We start from the raw sequence: 15,467 nt of genomic DNA, 5'->3' as shown, positions 1-15,467 counted from the left end.
TGTTGCTTGTTTTTAAAGAATTGTTGTTACATTAAAGTAAAACATACTTCAACAGAAAATCCACTGCAAGGATAGATACATGTTTTTTTGTAACTACAACTTCATTATCCACTAATAAAATTGCAAGATTGGAAAAGTGTTGTTGATAGGGACCTGGTATCAATGCGTGACCTACCTTGACATGCTGAGGTAGCAGGCACTGAAAATGGCCATCCCAGCATGGGGCAAGACACCAAGGATGAGCTGGTTAAAACAGGGGCTGATGCATTCATTCTGCCACAGAGGAAGAGGATCCTCTTCATCTGTATGACAGAGGCCTGCAATCAGGTCTGTTGGCCCAAAGTCATTCATCCTTCTTCCTACTTGACTGCTGTCATTCTAAAAATTATCTGTAGAGGAAAAAATAATATTATTTATCAACTTTTAAAAAAGGTAACAAGGGTGTTTCGAAGAAAACCCACAGGGTAGTTATTATTCTAGAAAACATTATTTTTTAAAAAAGAAGAAGAATACAACAATTTGTTGGCACTATCATCTTCCTATCAGTAAATAAGACAACATTTTACCATTGGCAGAGGCCACCGATCATCTGTTATGTCCCGTCAATTCTGCAGTCCATTTTTCTGAGATCCAGGTTCAATAATTCACATATTTATTCATAAATCCCTGGGTTGAAGACAGTACAGATAATTTCAGTAATGAAAAGGTGATAAAACTACAAAATAAACAAAAACTAATGTACTAACAGCAGCTATCAGCTAAATTTTAAACACAGCTATGTCCCTGAATTTTGTAATCTGTGCACGCCTAATGAAAGTGAACATATTTTCCCAAAGCCAAAGTTTGAAAAATGGCAGTATAAAAACAGTATAATAAATAACCAGATTATAGTTTAGGCAATAGTCCTGTATGATTAATTTTATTGCAAGAAAAAAAAGGGGCATCCATCTATTTCTTAGCCTCTTATCTATTTCAGGGTTTTTTTAAGGTTGTGTAGCTGAGCGTTTTAAAAAACAATAGGTCAAAAGGTATCGAAATTTGTGTTATTTTGAAATACAAGCTATGATCATCCTTAGCTTGATCAAGAACTTTTCATATTTCATTCTGAAATGTTCAAATCCAAGTACACAGTTACATTAAGGATATAAAATGCAGCTAGACTCTTTCCATAACTATGTGTTTTATGCCTGTGACAGAATCATCTAGACTCATTAGCGGTTCATTTATGCACCTAACTGCAAAGAAAATGTAAGGCTTTAATGTTTTCTGTAACATTCGTGTTTCCTTGTTTACCAGATTGTTTACCAAATAAACCTTTCGTGAAAGACCTGTTGTTATAGTACAGTCTCTGTTGTGTGTGAGCCCTTCAAGAAGTTTAAGGGGCAAGTTAACAACTCTGGATTAAAAAACGTTAACATACAATTTGTTGCAATTTTTTAGGTGTTGTTGCTCCAACACTCACAGCACTAACCTTTAAGGAGTGACGAAGCAAAAAGAAACATGGAACGACAGACAGGCACATTTATCCGGTCTTCCTGACTGAAACACCCTCACACTAATGTAAACAAATTAGGCTAGCAAACTAGCTTAGGTAACGGAATATTACGCTATTAAGTTTTTTGATGTTACCGCATGCACTATGTAAATAGAAACTTTAGCGAGCTAGACCAACTATAAATACAAGTCGACATACAACTAATTTAAGAGCATTTAGACCACAGGACTTTAAATGTTACCGGCTTTCATCTAGCTAACAGGAAATGGATCTGTTGATTTCTGATGACGAGTACAAAGAGCTTTTCAAAATAAATGCTCGATGAAAAAAAACACAGTACAAATAAATGCTGATACTAATTCTACTGTTACTGCTACTACTAATAATAAAACTGATGATGATGACTAATAATAAAATAATATTAACAATAATTCAAAAACTCATGGGAGCAACAACAAACCCGGAATTCAAAGTCATTAAATGTTTTTTTCAAAACAGAAATATAGATCAACCTTGAGAAATCTGTGTATAAACTTATTTGACTTGACCATTAGTAGAGTGTTCTCATGTTATGATATAGAATTCCTTTAAAAATTATTTTAAAAAAAATTGTTATGGCACTAAAATCAGTAATGATGCTTCTTTAAGGCTTAATTATCCAAATAAGGCTGTTACAGCCTACCAGGCATAAAAAAAATGTGCTTGGTTGTGATTTATTTACACAAAGACCACGATTATCCTTCTATTCCTGACAAACAATAATCACATTAAGTATGAATATAATTAATCTATTATTAGTCCCAAAATGAAAGTTAAAAAGAGTGACGCAGTTGATAAGGTATGAGTTCTTTATTGAGGGGGGGGTGATGGTAGAAAAGGAGCAAACTATGTTTTAGCACCTTTATACAACTTAGAAAATTAATTGCTGGTTCTCTTGGTTCTCCTGATATACACAAAAAAAGGTTTGTAGAACACTTTATGACATATAGGCTTGGAGAAGAAGCATTTCATTCACAGAAACCAAGCAACAGAAATGACTTAATTCAGGGGAAAAAACACATTATATTTAATTACAATCAACATTAAATTTACAAATTTTGGAACCTGGGAGTTTAATCAGTGCACATGACATTAGCATGTAACATAAGTTAAAAACACAAAACAAAATTTTACAAATGTTGTTACCTGGAATTAGAAAGAAAAAAAAACATCTTTAAATACTGGGTGCAGCTGTCTAAGGCATCTTTAATTCATAGAAAAAAGATCTAGAAGTCTTATACAAAGCAGGAATGAAGCTATACAATGTCACATATATATGTTTTTTTTCCTTAAAACACTGTACAAAGTCCACTTCCTTCAAGGCTGGCTACGCCAACCACAAAACTATGCAGCTTACCAATTTTTAATATCCTACATTTACCGTGTCTGACAGACACGTTTTATTTACATATTCAATCATGAAATATAAACATAAATATGAGCAGCCTCTGTCTCTCTCTCTCTCTCAACGTCACCTTTTCAAAGCACTTTGTTCAAAGTGCTTTGAAAACAAATCGGACTTGAGCTTTTTTGGTCAAATTTCTCCGCTTTGCACAACCTGTAGCAAGCCTGCACCATCTACCAGAAACAAACCTCACTGTGAAGCTGCTCTGCTGGATAATTTGACCAAAAAAACCTTGTTAAGCAATGACTTAATGTACTTCTTGAAATAACTCCCCGGCAATTTCAGGCTTCAAACTCACTGCTGACTTGTTAGAAAACGGTCAGCTTATCTTCATAACATCAAAATCACTGAGCAAATGTACATTTTCTGTAAAACAAATGAGATTAAAGAAAGTTATATCAGTACTGTGCAGCAGGGCTAATGCTGGTCATCTGTACATCACAAAAACATCTTAAGTGTTAATTTAGAATTAAAGCCATCATATAGCTGGAAAACACTGTGTAACTCATAGAAGGCCTGAGAAAGCTTTATTTTTTTCCTGTTTTTTTGCATCTTGTGACATGATTGTCAAGTCAGGCCAAATAATTAAAAGTCTGATCTTATATACAGCAATGCATAGGCTACAATTCATCAAATCTGAACAATGAAAGAAAGACTAAAGTGTAGTTTTGTTCATTTTTTAAATGAGTAAACTAGGAGAAAGTGTTGCAGGTACCAAATTTTTAGGTTCTTTAGTTTGAGAAGGATGAACATGTTTCCTGCCACGATGAAACGTGAACTATTCAGGTTAAAAACAGGTAATAAAAGAAGCAGAAATCATTAAGTTTGTCAAAGTTAGATGTCAACTATGAACATGCAGCCATTTAAGAACTCAAATAAAATCAATCTAAAACTAAGACTGGTTTGACTTGGAACTAATGTGATTAATGACTGGATGGCTAAACTTCAGGAGCTATACAAAAATAAATGGCAATCTGATACACAGCCCTAGAAGTAAGTGTACATGTCTTGTTATACATTGTAAATAACCAACTATGTAGAAACAAAGTGTGGACCACAGATGCAAGAGCATGTTTTGCATTTGAGTTATCAACTCTTCTTACTGCTAATATTTCACCAAATTAAATCTTTAGCGTCTAAACTCAGTAAAACTTAGCTCATCAGCAAAAGTCTTTCTATGCATTTCTGGGCCATCTCACCAGCCTTTAACAATTTTATTTAATTTTCCTGATATTTGAAACTTCTTGCAGTGCCTGTGTAAAGGTAGAGAATTTTAGGTAGTATAAATACATAACTATCAGACATTTTCCTGATAAACTTGAAAAGAACAATGGTACACTCTCAAACATTTCATCTATTACACACAACTCATGATAAAAGAGCACCAACTGTCTCAACTCAACAGAGGAAACACCTGGAGCCACCATGAGCAGTGTGTAAATTTTCATTGTTGAATTTTAAGATACTTAATATGTTTCCTCCACATCTTTAGCAACAGCTTCCTCCTTGTGGCTTAAAGAGGTTAGATTCTGCTTTTCCTTTATCCGTTTCATGGTTTACAAAACTCCATCCTCTTTACTTTGGTGTTCCACAAGGACTAATTCTTGGAGTATTATATTTTCTAATTAATTACCCTTCCTTAAATTTAAACAATCAATTTCCCAACACAATTCCCAACATTAGCCAACTTTGCAGATCGCATCATATTGCTGTATTTAGATCACTACTGGTAACCAGGGACCTACCAGAGCTCACAGAAATGATATACTGTTATAACTCCAGCACTTCCTTAATTGTGGTCTGTTTGGTTTTTTTTGTGATTTATTTTTACATTACTGGGGGAAGGGGGGGGGGGCTCACCCTCAATTTCTGAAATTTCTTAATATTCTGTAATAAAGAGTATGAAGGTTTTTGTGGTAGAAGAAAAAACAATATAAAAGAGTGAAATTGTAACTGATGATGTTGGGTTTTCTAAAAGTAAAAAATAAAAGAAAATCTGTATATGTTCTTCCACCAGAGAAGTAGAGGAGTTCATAAATAATCTAGCAGAGTTAAGCATTTAAATCTAAAGCATTTTTACCTTACAAATTCAGTCACAGTAATCTGTCCACGTGTTCAGACCAAATGGGGAAAGAAAACGTTTACAAAAATGGTCAATAAATTTGCTGAAAGTCTGAAGTCCACCAGGAAGGGTTCCTTTGTACACCACGCTACACAGTGTCCTTGAAGAGTGACAGGGAATCCAGCATTTCATTCTGGAGAGTTTCCCATTGTGGGATAAGTCACAAGCACAATCCCTTGGTCTCATCTCCACTGCCCATCCTTCCTGTAACACAGTTACTTTCTGAGTTTTTGTATCTGTATACCGTCTGCTCACAAGTTCTTGGTGTTTATGTGAGTCTTGTAATGCTTTGTCAGGTGGTCGCTCCGCATGAAGCGTTTCTGACACTGGCTGCACTCAAAGCGCTTGTCTCCTGCGGGAGGGAAAAAAATGTATTGAGTAATATTTTTAATGCACGTTCAATAATGAAGAAACAATAGGTGTTTTTAAAAACATAATTTATAAAAATGTCTGGATTGTTAAGTTTTTAAGTGTATTTAGCAACTCTGTGTGCCTATTTTGCCTCTGTATGTGAAGTGAAGTTTAATACAGAGTGATTTGATGATTCCGTTTGTTTGTGTCCAGAGCACCTGTGTGCGTCCTGGCGTGCCTCTGCAGCTCGTCACTGCGCGTGAAACGTTTCCCACAGAAAACCCAGTTGCAGACGAAGGGTCTTTCACCAGTGTGCAGCCGGACATGAGCTCTGAGCAGAGATGTTTTCCTAAAAGTCTTTTCACAGCCAGGGACGTGGCAGATGTGTTTCCTCTTTCCCACCTCACTGGGTCTAAACAGTGAACAAAATTCAAACCCTTTATCAGTATGAGAGTTTTAATAGTCTGAGTGCTAAAAAGTATAATATGACCTTCCCAAAATGTAGAACTGATCCCAACCCATCCTTTGACAGACTCACCTCTTGTCAGCATCTTTACAGTTGGGGCAAGTGCAGGCCATGCGTCGTTTCTTTTCTCCTGGCTGGCCAGGCAACTCCAGGGTGAGGGTCTGGTCTACCTGAATAGCAGGCTGGCCCTGTGCTGCGGCCAGCTGGAGCCCTCCACCCTGCATGGTTTGCACCGTTAGGTGCTGCTGGCCTAACAAACGCAGAGACTCATTGTAAGACAAACAGCAGGGCTTCTGCAGGAGCTGGATAATTCAGTTTACTGCCATCAGTGAACTGAAATTCTAATCAACAATAAATTAAGATGCGAAAGCTATATGTTGCAAAATAAAATTTCGTTTTTGTTTTAGAGTTTTTAAACACATTGCAAACTTTCAGCTGCTTTTGCTCTTTGACTGAGGAAAAGGTCAACATTCTTCTTTATTAACATAAATAACTGACAACTGATAAAGTTATTTTATCCATCCGTTTGACTGCTTATCTGGGTTTGGGTTGGAGGGGCAGCAGACTTCCCTCACCCCAGCCAACTCTTCTTCATCTGGACAGACAAAGAGTCATCCCCAAGCCAGCCAACAGATATAAACTCTCTCAGACCCAGGTCTGCTATCTTTAACACCAGACCTGGGTCTGACCTGAGGCCTCTTTCCAGTAGGAGATGCCCAAAACACCCCACTTCAGAGGCATCGATAAAGCATCCTCATCAGACGGTCAAATCATTTTTCAATGTGGAGGAGCAGTGCTTCTATTCTCAGTGAATGTCTTTAGCAGCAATAACATGAAGTAATTGTTTTCTGTATAACTATCAGCCTCTCACATTGTTATGGACGAGTCTGACCGACGCTTCTTTACAAGGTTGCTTCATTGAGGTTCGTGGACGTGAATTTACACTAAGCTCTCTTAAAGTCTGATCACAGCATTTTAATCAGGATGAGAGCTGGACTTTTACGGAGCCTCTGGAACACTTTGAATCATTTCTTTTACATCTATTTTGTTGGAGATTTGCTGGTGTGCTTGGGTTGACTGCTCATGGTTGACTCAATGACTGCAGGGCATCCAGATCCTGTGGTTGCAAAACAAGCCTCTGCTCCCACGCTTGACAGTTTTTATGAGGTGTCTGTGCTGATGTGCTGTGTTTGGTTTTCACCAAATGTGCAACATGAATTATGGCCAAAGGACATTGTTCCACAAGTCTTGAGGTTTGTTCAGATGCAACGTTGCAATTCTTAGCCAGGTTGTCACATTCTTTTTAGAGAGGAGAGACTTTCTCCTGGCAAACAAGTCAGACTTGTCCAGTCCTTTTCTGATTCTACTGCCCCGAACTTTTATCATGGCTTCATATCATAGCTTTTATCATAGTGCAAGGTTTTGGGGTGTTTTTCTAATTTCTCTGAGCATTAGTCGGACTCTGGGCCGTATTTAAAGGGAAGGGAAGTTTGTGGGAAGATTGTGGCAGTGAGTTAACACACACCAGACCATCAATCTGCCAAAATCAAGCACATTTGATTAGCAGCACTCGGCTGCTACTTACCTTCTAAACTGCCATGCGAGCAGGAAAGGGTTTACTTCATTTTTTCACAAGACTGCATAAAGTTCGTTGAAAATATTATTTTTCACATGTCTGTAAACTGGTCCACTTCTTGCACAAAACAGAAATGGCTAGGGACTGCTGGTAAGCAGCAACAGAACTTAAGAGAGAGGCGAGTATCCAGTAAAACAACAACTGCAGATGGTGTTCTATTCGTTTAACACAAAAATTACAATTACTTCAAACTTCAACTCCAATCCAAGTTCTTCCACCACCCTCATTTCCTCAAAATGGGAAATGAGGGTGGCGGGGTCACCTCCCAGTGTGCTGCACACCATACATGCGCTGCATAGACACCCCAGTGTATTTATCAGTAGTAATAGACAATAACATTGGCTCCATAAACAGCCAGTGGAAAGCTTGAAGAAAAAAAACCAAACAAACCCAAAGCATCTAGCATCAGCTCACCGCCTGCATTGGTGATGGTAACAGGAACTCCCTGAACTTGGACCCCGTTGATGCTGATGGTCTGCACTGCTTGTGCTGCTGAGGTGAGCTGCGATGTGTTCAATTGTATCATTCCACCTGCAGGGGCAATTTTTGCCAAGGTCCGCTCCTTTCGTCCTCCGGTAGCTTGTGTTCTCTTGGAGCCAGCTGGTGGTGTGACAGTGGTGGTAGGGGCAACTGTGGTGGCAGGGGTTGTTGTTGTCATGGAGTCCTGAAGCTGAACCGATTGCCATTCACCTGACGCTGTTTTAAAGAGAATCTGGGGAAAAAAACATCACTAAGTTTACTTAAAATGTTAAACTAATTCCTAGTTAAACTGTTATATTATCTTATGTACGACTTTGACATGTTGCTAGCTTAGTTGTAAGAATGTCACATGGTCCTTTGCTACCGTTCCTGAGGTATTCATAATAAACAGAAGAAGTTATTTTCAGCTGCTTCCTTATTTACAAGGAGTTACCTCAGCAGGTAGTGCTAGATATTGATTTAGCAGAATTTTACACTGGATGCCTTTCCTGACACAACAGACTAAAAATATTAAGAGTTAAAGAAACAATAAGTCTGAACAGATACCTGTGTTGGTGATGTTTCTGTTGGAGTGACCTGCAGATTCGAGGAGACAGACTGTCTCTGCGGGACGGGTGGCAACGTAGCAGAGGCAGCCTGTACCACCTTCAAAGCCTGTTGTGGGATCTGAACCACCTGAGAATCTGGTTTGGGCTGGACCAGCTGGACCTGTTGCACCATAGCAGGTTGCCCAGGACTTTGCACAATCAGTAAATTGTTCCCTGCCTGTGAATATAGAGAGAAGAAGCTGACCAGTAATCCTCATACGTAGGCTTTAGCCAACATCTTCAATGTTTTGACCACACTGAAAGGCTAAACAGTCATTTAACAGTTAGCTATAGACTGGGTTGAGTGTTTCAAAGTAGAATTTCAAACTCGATAACAATATTGTGGTTTCTGTTTAACTGCGGATTTTATAAATCTGAACTGCACACACATTTACTCGCTTTGGTAGTATATTTATGTCACAGGGAACCTTTTGAGCGTGAAAAACAAAAAGTGGTTGTAACACTAAAAATACTTTTTGTTTTAACCATTTGGTGGCAGAAGAACACATCACAAATTTAAAAAAACAAAAACAAAAAAAAGAAACAAGCTTTGTACTATAAAACAGCTGCCTGCCCAAAACTGAAACTGTCCTGAGGCTAATTAGGAAGCAGACGCTTCTGAAGATGTAAAACAGTTGACAGTTTCCTGTTTTTTTTTCTTCTTTTTTGACTCCTCACAAAAAAAATGATAACAGGAACAGCAGGTTATTAACATTCATTAGCATACATACATTTTTATTAAGATTAAAAAGTCCCAGTGCTCAAGCCCGGCTTGTATTACAGGAGCACAAACCTTAAGAAGTATACTCTGTGATAAAACAGAATCAGTTACACTTATTTTCAACAAAAAAGAGAGAATTAAAAAATAAAATAACTGATAATTAATTAAATATATATGGCATTTGGGGACTTCTACTTAACATGCAGTAAATGCTAGACTAAAAGCAGTGAGAGTAGATGCCGAGACTGGCTTACATGTCAAACTTGTGTCTGCGTAATGTTATAATTTGACAAACTTTAAATAAAACACTGACAGTTCAAAGAGAACACATATTTAGAAGAGGACCATTAAGTCTGTTTGAAGATTAACTTAAAACAAATAAATGGTGCCTTCATTTATGCTTTTCAGTACCAGAAACAATAACAAATAGGGGTACCTGTATGATGTTATCACCAGCTTCTATTAGGATGGTCTCCATCTGCTCTGGGGTTGGAGAGGCAGCCTGTGCTGGAGGCGGCGGTGGAGGCTCAGCAGCCAGTACTGCCTTTTTTTTCCTCCCTCGTCGTGCCTTTCCAGGAGTGGGAGGGGCTGCAGCTGTCTCTGTGATGATTTGTGTCCCGCCCACTTCCCCTGTAGCCACGTTGAGGGGAATTGTAAGTCCACTGGGCAGCTGCACAACGTTTGTAGCTGTATTGTTTGGCTTCCGCACCTTGAGGGAGGGCTTGATGGCTACGGTCTTCTGTGGCGTGACAGGAGCAGTGGCTGCAGCCGGAGCCGGCATGGTCATGGGAGTGGTAATGATGGCCTGGTTGGTACCGGGTATGAGCTGGATCTGACCTCCCTGTGGCATCACTTGAATGGTTTGTGCACCCTGGATCTGCGGCACCACCTGATACTGGATGCCAGGAGTGGCCGAGGTGCCGGTACAAGCAGGACTCTGCTGGATAGTAAGGACGATGGGGCTGCCAGGAGCTGTGGAGCCCAGGCCAGCAGGTAGCTGGATCACATTGCCCTTTGCTGAAAGGAAACCAAGGTTTTTCGGTGGAGCTGGCGCTATTGGAGCTGGCTTTATAGGAAGGAGCCGGCGAGGTTGTGGCTGCGCTGGCGGAGAGGTGACAGGAGCCTGAGCAGCAGGAGGGCCGATTTTACTGCAGGTGGCAGCCAGCAGAGCCAAAGGAGAGGGCTGAGTGTCCTGTGGGAAGACAGAAACATAGTCCAAGCCTGCATTAAAACCAGCCTGAACAAGAAGAATTCAGCACTAAGGGAACGATAGGATGAGGTAGTAGTCAGATCAAAAGCTAAAACAAAACAAGTTAACACAACCCAACAGGTAGGCCGACAACTACACATTAAGAATCATAATCAGTAGCGATCAAGTGGTGTAGTAGGTGTAGGAGTTTCCACCTGCGATGCCTTTGTGCCCCTCTTTGGTCCAAATGTGTGATCATCAAGCTGCAGGACAGGGAAGCATTCTACATTAATGCCATCTTCAGCACACTTTATATACACTGGACCGCTTCATGTATTTGAGGCAACAAACGGGTTTAAGTTGGGACTAGGAAGGTTGATACAACAAAAGTGAAAAAGGTTTAGTGACTACTGGTGCAAGACACAAAGCGATGTCATTAGTATTTAAATTCCCAATTGTGCATCGAAGCGAAACAGTGACTGAATTTATAGAATATATTGTTTTTGTTAGAAAAATATAGCACATCAGCTCTATCCTGGCACATAGAGAAGTGAGGGTCGCTTTTCCATTTCCAAACTAAACTAGTGCAAGAGCACCGAATCTGGATCTAACCTCATCTGAGAAAGTAATGATAATGCTGCCATAATCCATAATTAGTGGGCGTAAGGGTCCAGATAACAGCGGTAAGTTAGAACAGTTGACTGGTTCTTTATCATTTGTTTAAATGTCTCTGGGGGTTTTTTCCAGTCAAAGCAGTTTTAAATTTGACAATAAACTTATCATGACATCTTAACTTACACAGTGTCGTTTTTGTATGTATGTTAATTTCAAAATTCTACGCGGTCTTGTTCTCGAGTTATTGCATTCACAAGATTTTCAGAAAACTTAACCACCGAGATTTTTAGTAGATGCACCTATGGTATTCACTCAAGTTATCGCATTCACAAACTTAGGTGTCCACACTGCCCGCCAGGCAGGGTAACAACAGTACTCCATCAGCCTTTTGCAATTGAGGGTTAAAAAACACTCAATGCTTACAATGCACTAAACATCAAAGGAATTCTACAGAAAAATAAACACACAGTGTATATTAGATATGGCAGCAATATGAACACAACAGATGCTAAGAGCAACAGTAAGAGAAGAGATTGCAACAGTGCAACATGCGTGCACAGCCGAGGCTTGTGGCTGCTACTCACTTGTGTTGAAGCAGAGGAGGGCTGAAGGTATTCGCTGGGACTGACAGCGACAGTGGTAGCCATACTGTCCTGTTGTTCTGAAAAAACACACAGCAGAGAGATTTCAGGCTGCCTGCAGCAATGGTTAAGCTATTCAAGGGTATCACAGGACATTGCAACAAAACAGAAGAGCTCTGTGAAGGACAAGCCATGCAGTATCTCACTTAAACTGCTATATGATCATTAAATGTCATCAATTACACAAATGATGCCATTAACTGCGCTAATTAACGCATTCATTTGCATGCTGACACTTTCATTTTCACCAAACATGTGGGATATTTATATGACTCACATCTCTTAAAGGATTCAGGAATGACAGAGTTGTGCTTTTTTGTTTGTTTGTTTGTTTTTTGAGGTTTCGAGAAAATATTTTCCCTCCAATATGTTGACGATATTAAAAATATTCAACTCACGCATGTTATTAGCAGAGTCATTAGAAGCTATCTGTCAAGAGTCAATATATCATGTTGTTGTTGTTGTTGTTAAATCACCATAATTGCAATTTGCATGAGTCAGCCACATTTACCAGTGACAGAGATGGGAAACAAATGCTTTTCCTTCAAAGGTTTCTATGTTTTCTCTATTTTTGTCCAGAATCTACTCCACATCTATTCCACATATTAAATTTAAATAAGTCATTTATTCAATTTTCTCGGTAACTTAGTGGAGATTTTGTATATTCACACACATTAAACTGCATCAATAACAGAATTATAAAGGAATACAAAATTTACACTGTGATGGAATATACCACAAAGAGCTAACTGGCCAAAATAAATAACATAAACAATGCAGACGATCTCTAAAGCCTGCTCTGAAAAACAGTTACCACTAATGCAAAGCAGTGTATGGAACTGAAGCTTTAAAGTTTTCCAGTACGTGGGGAATAATGCAGACACCTACTGATCTGTTTGATAAATATACACGGTTCTTTTAGGTACTGCAGCACATCTTTTGCTATTTGACTTGTTTTTGATCCAGTCTAATATAAACTTAGGTCATTAACCAGATCAAAATTTAGTCAATCGAGAAAGAGCTGTGATACCTGTACTTCATAAACTTAACAAGTTGTGTCTGCCAGAGGTTGTGTGTGTTCTAACAGCAAATGTCAATCTACTGGCCACATGTCAAATACTCTGAGCAAAAAATATATATATGTTGGACTGCGCTCCAAAATATTATACGAGAAAAAGACAGTAAATATATTGAGCATATTATATTTCCATTTCAACAGTTAGCATAAGTACATTTAGGGCAGGCTGCCCAGCAGCAGTTTAAGAGCAGGATAAATCTTGAGAGCCAAGCAAAGCAGCCTAATGGCCAAAATAGGTCGATGCTGTTATTGTCAAACAGAACTGCTGTGGAACTGTGGATAAAGCAATGCAAGCTGTTTTACTATCCATTACTGCTTGAACTACAACACAGCTAGTGCACACGATACAATCTCCACTTTTTTAAATAATTTATATAAATTCAAGAACAACACACAAATATGCAATTTAAAAGCCAAGGGATCTGTGACAGATTCAAATATTTTAATTTGGGATTTTATAGAACAGAAATACTCGCAGGCATTTTTAACATCTATTAACAATAATGACAAATGTAAAACGATAAACACTACTGGGACAGTAGTCCAGTACTGTCCCCTAACCCCTTTTGAGCTACATATCTAAGCTGGAAAACACCTGAACTCAACCAGCAGATAAGATATATGACCACATGGTAGCCACAGATCACTCTTCAGGCTGTCCCGATATTTGTGACAAATACACAGGATGATGATAAAGAAGTGATTCATCATCATAGATCTGCAACATGCAGATTTTTAAGGCCATATTTTATATAAATGTATAAAACAAAGTAAGATGAATTAGAGGTGTCCTTTCATCATGATAAAAAAATGATTGCACAAGTGTGTATATGTAAATTAACACAGATACGGCAATAACATTGCCACCAACACTTGTTTGGAGTTGTAATGTTTGGGGCTTAGTTATTCTCTGCCTGCTCTAACAGGTGTTATAAATTATGAAACAGGTTTGTGGTTGCCTGTCTTTGAAAGCATGTACCTTCACCACAGTTTGCAGAGAAACAAGTTAGTTTCTTTGTAAGAGTGCAAATGCAGCTTTCTTCAAGAACTTATGTAGTTCAGTGATCTTTCTTGTCTTCACCCTTTGCACAGCATTTCTGTCCACACACGTAAAACACAAAAATGCACAAGTATTACAATGATCATTTATTGAACTTCTCTTACATTTTTATTGAGGAAAATGATGTTGCAATACACCCATCACTAACAACATTAAAAGCACTGCCATTATGTGCTACAATTCAAGGTTCTGCAGTGAAACTTTAGTTCCTGGTACTCGTGTGGGTACTTTGACTAACTTTGTTGCACACCAAGAACACAGGCCACACCTTTGACATCACCCTGCAGAACAACACACCCTGCCACTAAAATACAAATAAAAAACTCTAAGGAACAAAAAACAGACATGCAAGGCACCCTGATCTCATTCCAGTTAGGCATCCTGACCTAGGACAGCCTCACTCCAAAACCAATGCACTGGATCTGTCACCAACATTCCAGTGCCTGACACCACAAGTGTAATAATATTCCATAAAAAAGCATTCCATACAATGCCGACGTCAGACAATAACTTGCTAGTTATGAGGAAATGCCTGAAGTAGAAATTCCTCTTTTCTACAAACTGTGCCGTCTGTATCTGCCAGCTCATCTGTCGACAGTAAACTTAAGCCTGACACACAATAAACTCATCTCTGTGTCGTGGCTGGTGATCAGCTGTACAAACAGGAAGGAGTTCCTCTGTTGGAGCTGCCTGCCTCATCTAGTAAAAGCATTATGCTGTTAATCGAAACGTCTGAACATGACTACCAAAGCAACAGACTTTCACTCGGGGATATCTCAGCCTGCTGAGCGAGCCACTAATCTCTCCATTCTGACACATTTTGGATTGGTCATAGCAACATAGAACAGAACTTCCCATCAGTTATGCAAGTGTGACTTTAAGTCCTGCAAATAACACAAATGGGGGGAAAAGTGCGGCCTCAAAATAGCGCCGCCATGCAACACAGTCTGTTAGGTTGGCTTGCAGAGCAACAGCAGCTAACGTTAGCCACCAAGCTAGCTAGTGCTACTGACTCAACTGAGGCAGACTCAAATGTCTATCGACTAGCTTATATATGTGCTGGTTTGCTTTGATAAAAATAAACGAGGCGAGACGGGAATGGGTGCAACATGAAAATATGTCGGTGTATTGCTGTGGGGTTTCATATGTGGTGGAAATGGACAAATCGATTTGGGGGCAGAAACAAGTAAAGGACCAGCTACATAGCTTCCAGTAGCATTTTGGCTAGCTGACGCGTAGCTAGCAAGTCAAACTCTCTTTGATAACGTTACAGAAAAAGGGAGCTCTTTGCCGGAAGTGCACTGCTTATTTTGGTACATACAACCGCACGAACACCCCTAAAACATAGTTATTTGTACCACAGCATGATTAGTGCTTTCCCTTCAACGCAAATACAATGTTTTACGAAGTAGAATGTAATATAAACACCAATGTTTTAATTCCTACCCACCGCTCATGACGACATTCGCTCTCCGCGAGCCTTGCAGACCGAACCCATGGAGGAATCCGCCCGCGCTGTTGCACCAATCCACGGACAATACAGAGTTAATTGACGTCTACCCCGACCAACTACCTTTAGCTG

General features: G+C 39.2%; 2 protein-coding genes across 6 annotated transcripts in view; both read right to left on the bottom strand.

The window, feature by feature from the left end:
- abcc10 (ATP-binding cassette, sub-family C (CFTR/MRP), member 10) overlaps positions 1-1,789 on the bottom strand; it is an 18,344-nt gene extending 16,555 nt beyond the window's left edge. Inside the window, exons 1-3 of one of the 2 annotated variants that reach the window (XM_005944050.2) lie at positions 1,737-1,789; positions 567-666; positions 176-389 (exon numbers count right to left, since the gene is read on the bottom strand). In XM_005944050.2, coding sequence (XP_005944112.1) covers positions 176-351 — 176 coding nt within the window. In that variant the 5' untranslated portion in view covers positions 352-389; positions 567-666; positions 1,737-1,789. Of the gene's footprint in view, positions 1-175; positions 390-566; positions 667-1,471 lie in introns of both variants that reach the window. The other variant, XM_005944049.3, reaches the window with a different exon arrangement.
- Positions 1,790-2,099: 310 nt separating this feature from the next.
- Positions 2,100-15,467, bottom strand: sp2 (sp2 transcription factor). 4 transcript variants are annotated; one of them, XM_005944047.3, is made up of 9 exons: positions 15,336-15,467; positions 11,691-11,767; positions 10,707-10,754; positions 9,739-10,494; positions 8,541-8,759; positions 7,929-8,226; positions 5,951-6,128; positions 5,631-5,824; positions 2,100-5,413 (listed from the first exon to the last, which is right to left on the bottom strand). In XM_005944047.3, exons 1-9 carry the CDS (start codon positions 15,340-15,342, stop codon positions 5,313-5,315), a joined length of 1,878 nt encoding a protein of 625 aa, XP_005944109.1. In that variant the 5' UTR covers positions 15,343-15,467; the 3' UTR covers positions 2,100-5,312. The 4 variants fall into 4 exon arrangements, with proteins under 4 accessions (XP_005944109.1, XP_042068664.1, XP_005944110.1 ...); XM_042212730.1 differs by lacking the exon at positions 15,336-15,467 and adding an exon at positions 13,805-15,329; XM_005944048.2 differs by lacking the exon at positions 10,707-10,754.

This window comes from Haplochromis burtoni, unplaced genomic scaffold (genome assembly GCF_018398535.1).
Source record: "Haplochromis burtoni strain Fernald_Lab_line unplaced genomic scaffold, NCSU_Asbu1 Contig_389, whole genome shotgun sequence".
NCBI lineage: Eukaryota > Metazoa > Chordata > Actinopteri > Cichliformes > Cichlidae > Haplochromis > Haplochromis burtoni.
The sequence above is the reverse complement of the archived record's forward strand: the minus strand, read 5'-3'. Positions and strand labels throughout refer to the sequence as shown.

Bases quoted from the DNA above. Each gene is read 5' to 3' on its own strand.
- sp2 (XM_005944047.3), bottom strand. The intron at 10,755-11,690 runs GTGAGTAGCAGC...CCTGTCCTGCAG, and splicing joins CCTCCTCTGCTTCAACACAA to CTTGATGATCACACATTTGG. The intron at 6,129-7,928 runs GTGAGCTGATGC...TGCGTTTGTTAG, and splicing joins TACCATCACCAATGCAGGCG to GCCAGCAGCACCTAACGGTG.